Here is a 12,689-nt window from a genome sequence, read left to right as displayed (position 1 = left end):
TAAATTGCAATTGACATCATTGCATTTTTTTACCTAACTCTGCTTCAGCCATGTTGCTAGGAGGCATGTAAACCGTTAGTATTTATGCATTTACAAATATTTTGACCAGGTGTCAGTATACCTTGACAAGGAAGCGCGTGATATGTGAGGCATTGGGCACGGCGTTCCAATAAGACTTCAATTTGAAAATGTTTACATTGGGACTGGTCTCCGGAGTTATTGGCGTAAGACGACCGTACGTATGTTGAAAGCGACACAAAATGGCAAGCAAATAAACAAAGCCATAACTGACTCAAAACATAGAAGACGTGCAGCATAGAGAGCAAAACCAGGGGAGCGACGAAAGTGTGATAGCTGGTAAATGTTCACTCACAAGCTGTGAAATATGTCCTTTTGTCAATTTACATCAGTTGTGGTATTATTCTAACTGTTCACGAAAATGCTTAAATGGTAGCAAATTACACTGCCTAGCACCATGACAATGATATTATCACTTTTAATGAGAAATAACATAAAAACGATGCAAAAATGTAAAAAGTACATATATTTTCAAACACCTCAGCAAAACTATTGAACGTATATGTAAACATACCAGATCAACAATGCTTTGTAAGTGATACATCATATCTATCTCAGTGACGGTGGACTTGTTGAGCACGGGGCGTATAGCAGCACTGTGGTTGTGAAATAAGTCGTGTCTGAGACGAACTTCATCTTCAAATGTACCCGTCGGAGTGTCAACGGCCAATACACGCAATCCTGAAACAGAAACACATATTGTCTTGCTCATTTATTAATTAGATCCTGGAGAGAACCACTTCCCTCTGGTGTGTTTCTCGTAAACCTCCTCCCTAGATAAGCCAATATGAGCTGGATTTAAAGTATCCACGAAACGCTCGGTCTTTACGTAATTATTTAATACGGAGTATAAGATATGGTCTAACACATAAAAAGTACAAAAAGATTCTCAGCTCTGTTCTTGGGGCGTAAAAATGGTTTAAAGCTGGTCCCCCGCTCCTAGTATGTTCATCGATGACGTCATTTCCGAATACTTCCGAACACTGACGGAAAATGTGCATAAAACAGAGGGGTTATTAAGAAATATAAATTAAGCCTAAAAAGAGTTTCCATAAAACCATACTATTGTTTTATAGTACCTTTCCTATATCCTTTAAGCATTCATCTGCTTTAGTGAAAAATTCATTAGCTCTGGCGAGAATTTGTTTTGCACATACAACCTTATGACTTCTGTTAACCAGTTACTACAGCCGTCAATGATGAGTACTCCAAAGCTCGCCTAGAATGCAATTAGGTTTATTGAAAATGCGTTTAATTATAGTACATAGATGATAACATGCTGGTAATTGTGCGGACACACTGGTGGATGAATCATGATCAAGCACTGCTGCCGATGTCACTAATTGACGAGAGCTTGTCCCTTCGGCAATTAGGAAAGCGGAATAATTATTTGCTTACAGCTGGATTTAATTGGAGTTGGATTCAATTTTGTCACGATATTTAGGGTTTTGGAGCTAGTATTCCCTGTAATGTCTCTATCGCTCCTGAAACCTGCCCTGAAAAATATATATTATGTTGCCCGATATGTACAACTTTACTAATTCCCATTGTCACCACTGTCGATGAACTGATTTACGAAAAAGAGCCTTCTTATTCAGGGTTCAGTTGTTCAAAAGTGTATTAAAAATTGGGCCAGGCAAAAATCTAAACACCAATCTAGGCCTTATAAAAAATAATGGCACTTCAGTCCAGACTAAAGTTCATACTGGGCTTAACTGTTAATACACTTTCGAACAGCTGGGCACAGAAGACTGCAGACGATGCTTGACGATTCAGTAGTTCAGTTTATGTCTAAACGCTTAAAACCATTTCCTCTATGCTTATCTTTTTAAGAATCTTGATGTGCATATACAATCAAACCGTTCATTGTTGTATAAACCATTAGGATAAATTGCTGGGAACTAACCTGTTACAAGAAGTAAACACAGTTGTTCAAGGAAGGTAGAGGATCGCATACTTCACGCATTCGCCTAGGTTTGTCCAGGAAGGTAGATGAACTGGTCCTCCTGAAACCACGAAGCCAGCACTGCTATCGTGTTATTTTTGACCCATCTATGGCGGAAATAGCCTGCACTGAACACGTGACTGTGTTCTCATCTCTGATGCATTACTTTACTTGGAAAGCGTCAGGGCCATATAGGTATACTAGCACACTTTACTAACAGCGTCTTCCTATTAGTGCACGATTCCAGAGTGTACATACTGGATATCTGGCGAACCGATCGCTTGTTCCAACAGAGCTGGGTAAATATCTTTAGTTCGTACTGGGTACATCAAGTTTTTCACCCACTGACGTTTGCCCGTCCTGTGTTTTCGTTCCATTGCTACCTCTGTCATAAATACTGAAATACATACATTATTTTTTTACTATAAATTGCCTAATTGCCATGTTAATTTCCATATATGAGTCTAACCATTTGACATTTAGTACGCAGCTCCGAATTCAGCACATCCATTATTAAAGTTTCCTGGATCCCTACAGAATTGATACCTGGTCTAGAGATTGGCTGATTGATCACGTGATTCTCACAGAAGTACTTGTCATGGGAATATGAGATATAATTCTAAATGGGAATTAAAGGTCTAATATACATGGACATTTAAATTGGTTTTGGCATACTGACTTGTCCCGTCTATGTGGTGTTCATGTTTTTCCAACCGAGATAACCTTGATCATGCGGATATATATACATATATTATGGATAATGATTTATTTATTTATTTGATTGGTGTTTTACGCCGTACTCAAGAATATTTCACTTATACGACGTCGGCCAGCATTATGGTGGGAGTAACACGGGCAGAGCCCGGGTAAAACCCACGACCATCCGCAGGCTGCTGACAGACCTTCCCACTTACGGCCGGAGATATGGATAATGAAAGGGATTGTAAATTTCAGAGCAGTAGTATAGATGCCTTATATACTTTTGAAGGCCTAACAATTTTCATGAATATTAGATAAGCTAAATATTTAGCTGCAGGAATAATGAAATGCCTAAAAATAATATTAAAATAAAGCAAAATCATGTAGCCTTGTAATAATAACTACAAAACATTAAGAGAAAAGCAACACGGATTGTCACGATATAACAAATCCCCAATGCATAACTGTTAATTATAAAATAAACTGACATACACTTGCAATTCATTTGTACAAACGACTCCATATAACACTTGGTCACTACCCCTAATTGTATATCTATATATCTGTGATTATAGATTTGTTTTGATGCCAAATAGATTATGGAAAAATACATTATTATGAATAATGATGGAGATATCTCAGCTTCTGGTTCAAAGGTAACATTCTTCTGATTTCTTATTTTATTTGTCAACTTTGTGATAGGTGACTGATTTCCAAAAGTGGAAGTCAAGGAGTCTTCACAAAGAAAGACGAATTTATACAAGTTTGAACACTTGAAACTAGCAAAGGAGGAAGACTTTAACGGCAAACTTACCCTATGTCCACTACAAAAGATACTATAAAAGGTTTGTTCCATCGGGATTTAACGTCGTTTCCAACATTATTTCGGTCATACCACGGCGGTGTTTCCTTGTAGCAAGTATTTTCATAGCGCTGCCTCCCTGGGCGACGAAAGACACCAGAAACATTATACCGACAGCGGGCCAATCAGTACTTGGTCCATTAATCTCACGGTGAGCGCCAAGCGAGTAAGTACCAAAACAAGTACCAAGTTTACTCGCCTTCGCTGAATTTAAAGGGAACCACAGATTATCCAGATGGTACATTTGTACAAAGCCCAAAACGGTTTTCTTTCCCGCAAACTTCACAAGAGAGATAGTCTCAAATTTTGACATTGTAAATTATCCGTACTTGAACAGCAATATACCGAAGAACGCCTAAACGCCTAAACTCCAAGTTTCTTAAGTTTTACAATAAGTATAATTCTTTGAAAGTAAGTATGAACAAAGCGACTGCTCTGCTTCATGATTTTTTAAAATACCGCTCAACACGGAGCAAGTGGATTTGTATTCATCGTGTTAGATTAGATGGCCACATAGGATATGTGAACAGTTACAATCGAAGTGCAACAGAGATGCATATATTAATATCGTCAACTTATAAACTAGCTTCGTACGGGGTTTGAATAATGATTTATCTCATTTACTCATACCTTCCAGCATCATTGAAAACTGTTGACTGCTTCTCTTTGCATAATTCCGTCCTATTCTACATACTTTATATACTTTCTGAGTTTTTGGTAGTTTGTGTTAAATGTGGTTTTAGGAATTAACCTTGCGATTATTGACCTGGAACGTCCATCTTGTTTGACGGTTGGTACACAAATATCTGTTTCGACGCAAAGATACAATATAATTAAAGACGTAGAGTAGAGAGAGTAAAACCAGAGCAGCGACGACACTATGATAGCTGGCAAATGGTCATATTTAACCGATGAAGCACGGCCTCTTATCAAATACCATGTCCACTACAGTAGATAGAAAACTTTGGCATTGCTCTCGGTTATACAATGTCCACTACAGTAACTGGAAAACTTTGGCATTGATCTCGGTTATATAATGTCCACTACAGTAACTGGAAAACTTTGGCATTGATCTCGGTTATACAATGTCCACCGCAGTAGATGGGAAACTTTGGCATTGCTCTCGGTTATACAATGCCCACAACAGTAGCTGGAAAACTTTGGCATTGATATCGGTTATACAATGCCCACTACAGTAGTTGGAAAACTTTGGCATTGATCTCGGTTATACAATGCCCACTACAGTAACTGGAAAACTTTGACATTGATCTCGGTTATACAATGCCCACTACAGTAGCTGGAAAACTGTCATCTCCGTTATCAATGCCCATTCAAAATGTGAAAGTTTTGTTAAAATGTGGAAAACGTTGCCTAGAACCTCGTGAATCAGTGACTAATACAGCAGGTAGAAAATTTTGACAATGACAATGATTTATCAGATTCTATTACAGTGCCTGAGCACCTTTGACATCTTTCTCGACCACTGCCAAAGCTAGAAAATGTTGAAACGATCTCTTTCTAGACAATTTCTACCACACGCCATACAATGGCTGTACGACTTCACATCTATGTCCTAGCATAGCTAGAAAACTCTGACAATGATCTCGTTTATCTCGTTTAGTTGTAAAACAACTGTCTTTATCAATGAAAAACTGTAGTACTGATACAATGATGATAAATAATAGTAAGAAGTCAAGAATAAGAAGCCTGAATGTGTTACTCAGATAATTCACAGGTCATAAAAGAAATTTTTGAATCCTTGTTCTGTGAAATGTGGTTGTGCCTTTTGTTTTGATGAATCACTAATTATATTTTATGGATAGGACATTGCACCGTATAGAACACAAGATTATCGAATGAATTAAAGATTGAAATTCTGATTCCCAGAGGTTGAAGTTTGCGTATAAACCACGACATATAACGAAAAGACAAAGAAAAAAAAACAAAAACAAATCAGCGACAACAATGTGAGAGTTGCCAACTGACTCAGTTAGGTTAAGTCATGCAGAGTTATTCGCCCCTTATACAGACGACAACGGGAATTATAATAGGCGTAAGCCCATGATAATCGATAGGATAAATAATAATAATTTATCCATAGATATACATATATCAATTAGAACATAACCTAGGACAGAAGTAAAGCCATTAAAGTGATGAGCCCTACAAGAGTGAGAGCCAAGAATGACCAAAATGATAGCCTGTCAATTTTGGTTGCCTGTTGAATGTATTTGGCTCTGTCTGTCACCATATGGAAATGGCCTGTGTTCGAGAGAGTCCTGTTTCCTTCGGATTGTGGTGAACACGATCCCAGGGAAAAATGTCTGTGTTTCTCATCAAGTTGTCTGGCTTTTGCATGGAATATCCACAGCACAACTGCTGACATAAACACTGCGATCATGCCCATCACGAGAACAAATATGAGGTATATGGCTGCAGAAAAAAGAAGAAAACAAATAAACGTTCGCATTCAACACAAGATAAGCTAACCCCCAAAAATTCTCCTTTTGGGAAAGGGACTTAAAGCATCGCAGAAGACAACTTAATTTAGTCCAAAATTATATAAAATTATACTTTTCAAATTTTATGATGTGGCTCTCTTTTCACGAGTTAACGGAAAATGATGTACAATAAAAAACTTCACTGTTATTCTCCATGTCTATTGATGTGACAGACATGCGATTCTAGAAATTCCCTGACGTTTCAGTTTGCACAGGTCAAGGAAACCCAAATATGGGGATGTCCTGGTGAAGGTATTAGTCTCAAACGTTTAGTCGTCTTTCTAGCTCTTCTTTTGCTTTTTAGAGCAAAATTTATTCCAAAGGCATCCTTTGAAACTAAAATTGTTTTCTAATCGATCGAATTTAAAAATCTGGATTATAAATAATTATTATTAGGAATGCTGTTATCTTTACGATATAGCAACATATTACACAGTATGACTGACAAACTGTAGCGTTTGGTTGATGGGGAATATTCTTTCGTTTTTGAACTTTGAACTTTGAACGCGAATAGATGCTAAATGTGACTCTGTGGAAACTTTGGACTTGCTAACCGTATACGAATTTGCGTTACCTAGATAAGACACGCTGTTTGACGTTCCAGGCATGTCAGCGTTGACGATGGAGAGAAAGACTGAGTAGGCTAAAACCACGGTAATGGAGAGGGACATTTTCTCTCCGGACTCTGGCGGAACCAGAAACACCAAGGTATTGAGCAGAGACAGACACAGGACCGGCACAATCACATTTATAACGTAAAACGCTCGTCGTCGTTGGAATGTGAAAGAAATGCGAGCAATGCTGAAGTTACTGCCGTTGTACTCCACCAAATCATGTTTGGCTTTGGAACTGCTGAAGATCCATTCTCCGCTCTCGCCAAAGTAGAGTGTGTTGTTTGGCGTGTCCTTTGGGACAATCTTCACCCTCCTGTGATCGTACATCCAAGAGGCTATGATGATCTCACAAGCCTGAGTATCGAAAGGGTACAAAGTGACATCCACTGGACAGGTTGTCTCGAACATGGAGGCTGGAGACCAATCCGTTCTACCCGTCCATTTCAGCTCAACAAGAAACTTTAAGTTTCCTGCATAAACGTAATTCTTTGCACTGGAACGAAACATGTAATAATGAAGAAAAGCACAGAAAGACTAAATAAAAGGCTTTCTAATATTCTATAGCTCTTGGCTATTTTTTGGTATTATATGAACATTAGCTGGCTAAAGACCATATATCAAACTGCTCCTCCGGTGAGGTAAATGGAACATACGAGTCTATATACAGGACAGAGTGTTTCATATCGAATTTCACCGTGACAAATGCGTTATAGTTTCATGATGGTTTTCATATTAATTTCCAACGGCGGTATTTATAAGATCTATTTTATATTCAGTTAACTCGGTGAGCATTTATGTTGCTGCTCCTATAGTTTGGCGTGTCGATGTAGGCCACGCTTCAAGCACTGCTTAATGCGAGTGTAAAAGTGCTAGCATGTCTCGATTTTTTGTTTCCTGTTAAATGCTTCTACCAGCATTAAACTTTAAAAAAAGGGTCATCTAATGTGCCAAAGGGTCCTGCACATGAGGACTACATACATGTATGGCCTTATATCATACATTACATCCTGCGTATACTGTGATGGTTTCAGTCTTTCAAGTTAAACTTTACATACCTGTTCCGAATTGTGTCTAGTTTCGTTCAACCCGGGGCTACAGGCTGTATGATGTGCTTAACATTATTGCAACGACGGATATATGAACAATTACAAGCGATGTGCAACTGAAATGCATCTTTTGATTACAGTACGAAAGACATTATAGAGAGTAAACCCAGAGAAGCGATGACTGTGGTAGTTGGCGAAAGGTCCACATAATGGGTGAAAGACAGCCTCTTGTCAATTTAGCTCAGTTAGGATATCATTCTAAATGTTCATGTAAAAGCTTAAATAATATCAGATTACACGCAACCAACAGTCACCATGACTTAAGCAGAATTAGGTATACAAGTACAATAATGATACTGGCAATTTAGTAGAGGTGGCTGGCCTTGAATTACTCAAAATGCGGTGTTGTCGTCACATTTAGAAGATCTCACATTCGAGTCTCATAAACGATTTGTATACAGTGCACATTTACACATCTAGAACATTCCTTGCGTCTTTCTGGAATCTTTGGAAATGTTGACTCTCGTTAAATGAATCCGTCCTCATTCTTATTCACCTTTATCTCCAGCATCGTATTAGCAAAGTTCCTTTTCATTGTTAGAGGTAGAAACTTCCGTTTTATCGTTACAATTTGCTCACGGTTACATGTGGTAATTTGCCAACTGTCACACTGTGGTGGCCGCTCTCGTTCTTCTCGCTATGCTGTAGTCGTTACCATGGACATCTAACAAATGCTGAACAGATGGCACTGTATACATTAGAGGGGCAAACAGCGAAACAATGAGAAATTAAAATGAGAGATTGATGATGAATTACTTTGGTTCACAAAAGATAAATTTTTGTAAGGAACAGCTTGGATTTCCATTCTACCAATTTCTTTTAACATCATCTGTGGTGAAACCGTACTAGACTAGGACGATATGAGCTCCAGAACTAATTACAAATATAGACATTGCACAGTGCTGAATAAAACTATGGCACAGTTTAACTCACCCGTTCATAATGGTTATATCCGGCTTCCATATGTCATCTGGATTTACCAGTATCAACCTCTGTCCACCATACCGTGCTGGATCCCACTTAAGGGTTTCGTCTGTCCATAGCTACCAGAAAAATTCATCGAAAAAAATAAATTTAGCAAAGAGACTAAAATCAGTGCAGCGACTACAGTGTGTTAAAAAAATGGTCGGGCCTTTGCGGGGTCACACTTAACCGATGAAATTCGCTCTCTTATCACTAGATCTCAGATAAGGTTTTATTCTACAGTATACGGGTCACTTCAGCAGTTTCAAGATGTGTTATTCTCGGCCGCATGTACGTATATGAACTTAACCTCACGCGATGGGGTTTTCTATTTCTTACCAGGCAAGCTGCATGAAATTCTGTGGCTGACAGAGGGGCTACATGGTGACCCATACACTCTGCTTGTGTGTGGGATGTGTTTAAAACAACGTTTAACAGTAGCTCCCAAAGACAAAGGTATGTAAGAAATTATACAAATAGGAAATAAAGCCGGTAACACACAAGAGAGAAGCGGTCATCAGTTTCCAATGATGCCGGGCAGACAGTTGATATTCCAGGCATGAATTCCATATCAAAGTTCAAATTAGTAGTCCATGAATGAGTTCCAGGTCAAATAACAATTAATCAAGGTCAAATCTCAGTCGCACTTTGATTGCAACTGTTAATAAAGGCACCATGCAGATGTAATAAGCATGGCTACCTTTACGACCCTTAGCCCAAGGTTAAGCGGTATTAGATACAGTTCGAAAATGACGAGCGTTACAGACCCTAACCGATCAGACTGTGATTCAAAAGTAACGGACGATTATGTCTTTCCCGTTAATATGTAAAGATCTCATACCACAATTGGCGCCATCTATGATGTTACACATGACATACTGGTCTGTATAAAAGCTGTCTACAAGATAGACCGTTACACTGGGCAACCAGCGAATGGAATGCACCATGCAGTTCCTATTTACAATATTTAAAATAATCAAATAATGATAATACAGTAGTATCCTTTACAGTAGCATTTATTTATTTATTAATTAATTTATTAATGGCATCGAGGCTTTGCGCTGTACTCAAGAATATTTCACTTATACGACGAAGGCTAGCATTATGGTAGGAAGAAACCGAACAGAGCCCGGGAAAACGGCCTGGAATAGCCATCTTGAATGTGCTGACGTAACCCTTGGCTGAGTGGCTCAGGAAGTGACGCGGATGGTAGGCCGGAAGGCGAGATTCGCTCGAGATTCAAGCGACAGGGTGACATTCAGACGACATTTAGCCTAGAACGCGAGATTTAGTCGAGATTCAAGCACCACTGAGACGACAATGCGAGATTTGGTCGACATTAACACCTTCTCGATTGAATGTCATCTAAATGTCGCCTGAATGTCGCATTGTCATCCAAATCTCATCCAAATATCGCGTTATCGTCCGAATGTCGCTTGCTATGAAACTTCAGTTTGGGTATAAAATTATTCATTTCGTGAAGACAGCAGCATTCTGACGAGATTAAAAAACAGGCGAGAGTCTGACGAGATTAGGCTGAGATTAAATTTTAATTGCCAGATTTGGTCGATATTGAGAGGAGATTTCCTCGAGAATATCACGAGCGAGCGAGATTCCAAGGAGGTAGCGAGATTCACTCGACAAGACGAGATTCTGACGAAGGGGCGAGATTTGCACGAATCTCGAATGAATCTCGAGCTGTCACCCTAATCTCGACTTGATCTCGACTAAATCTCGCACCGTCGTTCAAATATCGCTGTTTTTATTTTGGGGCAAATATACAAGACATGAATAAAAAATACATACACGCAGCAGGCCATCATACAAAAGTGACTAACTACAAGAAGCATTACCATCTTTCTACATTCTAAGGGTTTTTCCTCTTCAGTGCGGAGTGTTTTTGTGTCTCAACCCTTTCTAAAGGCTTCTTTATGAGTGAACATTTGCGCTTTTCATCCAAAACCTTACATGCTTGATGTACTGTACAAAATCAACTGCTTTGCTTCAAGGTGGTTGTGATTGTGTGTATTTTTAGCGTAAACACCATACTATATAGATGTCATTAGTTTAAATGGAAACATGTACTTTTGGAACTTTCAAAATTGTGTATTTTTATGTTCATAGATTTGAATACTTACGATACTGAAGAAACCTGACGTCATCAATATCTGCTTTCTTTCGTCCTATAACCAAAGGTATACCAAATATTACCTTACAGTTTCATGGACGTTATGGTAAGTAAAATGTATGCATGTAGTTAAATGAACTAAAAACAAACAGGATTGTCTGAAACATCGTGGGAGAATTCCAGAAAAGCTTTAAAAAGGGAGAAAAGTGGCAATGAAGTACCAAAAATTAGCATTACCTCGAACTATTCTAACGTAAGTGATGTTTAAGTGGTATGCAAAGTATAATTTTGTTTTTACATTTCTTAAAGTACATGAACCTATCTGCAAACATACCAAATCAACAATGCTTTGTAAATGATACATCATATCTATCTCAGTGACGGTGGACTTGTTGAGCACGGGGCGTATAGCAGCACTGTGGTTGTGAAATAAGTCGTGTCTGAGACGAACTTCATCTTCAAATGTACCCGTCGGAGTGTCAACGGCCAATACAAGTAGTCCTGAAATAGACACACGTATTGTGTTTCAGAGCTCGCTATTCATTTTTATAGAATACCATCAGTTTTATTGAAACTATGGTATATTATCGGTATGGAATGCTGCACTCACATACAGGTGGGATAAAGCATATTCAAGCATGATGCTGATGACACAATAAGATAAGCAATGCATAAGATACATGCTTACTGGGAAGGTATTTTAAATGTTATTTACTTTGCTGTTTTCAAATGGAGATTTTTCACCAAGCTTTGCCCGGTTTCCTCCCACCATAATGCCGGCAGCCGTTGTATAGGTGAAATTGTCTTAAGTATGTCGTAAAGATCAATGAAATGAATAAATAAATTTAAATGGAGATTTCCATATCAATCATTTTAAATGTATGTCCACCCATTTTTCCTTTGGAAGAGCGATCACATCCGACATAACCACCTTCCAACCCCACACCAATTCTTTCCTTAGAAGAAAGCCTGCAGCAGCCTGAGATCAGGGAGGCGTTACCAGACATACAGTTTAACTCATAAGCGCTACTCCCGTACGTAGTTATTCAAATGAAAGAACAAGGGATATTTAGTTTTTGGTTTATGTTTAACCCCTTAGAAACATTTTGTCTATAAGGTCTTTTATCAGAATTTTGTAGGGGGAAACAGTTCTGAGTTTGTAGAAGTTGCCGACTTACCTGTTACAAGAAGTAAACACAGTTGTTCACGGAAGGAACAGGATCCCATCCTTCACGCATTCACCGAGGTTTGTCCAGGAAGACTACTCCTGAAACCACGAAGCCAGCACTGCTATCGTGTTATTTTTGACGCCTCTATGGCGGAAATAGCCTGCACTGAACACGTGACTGTGTTCTCATCTCTGAGGCATTACTTTACTTGGAAAGCGTCAGGGCCATATAGGTATACTAGCGCACTTTACTAACAGCGTCTTTCTAATAGTGCACGATTCCAGAGTGTACATACTGGATATCTGGCTATCCGATCGCTTGTTCCAACAGAGCTGGGCAAATATCTTTAGTTCGTACTGGGATACGTCAAGTTTCTCGCTAACTGGCGTTAGCCCGTCTCGTGTTTGTCATAAATGTATGTCATAAATACTGAAATATGTACCGGTACATTGTATTATTTTTGACTAGAAAATGGCGAATCACCATGTTAATTTCCAGTTATGAGTCTAACCATTTGACATTTAGTACGCAGTTCCGAATTCAGCACATCCATTATTAAAGTTTCCTGGATCCCTACAGAATTGATACCTGGTCTAGAGAGTGGCTGATTGATCACGTGATTCT

At 38.7% G+C, this 12,689-nt stretch overlaps 1 protein-coding gene across 1 annotated transcript; it reads right to left on the bottom strand.

Moving 5' to 3' along the window:
- Positions 1-5,198: 5,198 nt before the first annotated feature.
- Positions 5,199-8,633, bottom strand: LOC135471668 (neuronal acetylcholine receptor subunit alpha-3-like). The gene is made up of 2 exons (XM_064750980.1): positions 6,660-8,633; positions 5,199-6,017 (listed from the first exon to the last, which is right to left on the bottom strand). Exons 1-2 carry the CDS (start codon positions 7,204-7,206, stop codon positions 5,713-5,715), a joined length of 852 nt encoding a protein of 283 aa, XP_064607050.1. The 5' UTR covers positions 7,207-8,633; the 3' UTR covers positions 5,199-5,712.
- Positions 8,634-12,689: the final 4,056 nt, after the last annotated feature.

This window comes from Liolophura sinensis, chromosome 7 (assembly GCF_032854445.1).
Source record: "Liolophura sinensis isolate JHLJ2023 chromosome 7, CUHK_Ljap_v2, whole genome shotgun sequence".
Classification (NCBI taxonomy): domain Eukaryota; kingdom Metazoa; phylum Mollusca; class Polyplacophora; order Chitonida; family Chitonidae; genus Liolophura; species Liolophura sinensis.
The sequence above is the reverse complement of the archived record's forward strand: the minus strand, read 5'-3'. Positions and strand labels throughout refer to the sequence as shown.

Coding starts and splice junctions, on each gene's coding strand:
- LOC135471668 (XM_064750980.1), bottom strand. CDS start 7,206: ATGTTTCGTTCCAGTGCAAAGAATTACGTTTATGCAGGAAACTTAAAG. Junction 6,018..6,659: donor AAACAGCGTGTCTTATCTAG/GTAACGCAAATT, acceptor TTTTTTCTGCAG/CCATATACCTCATATTTGTT.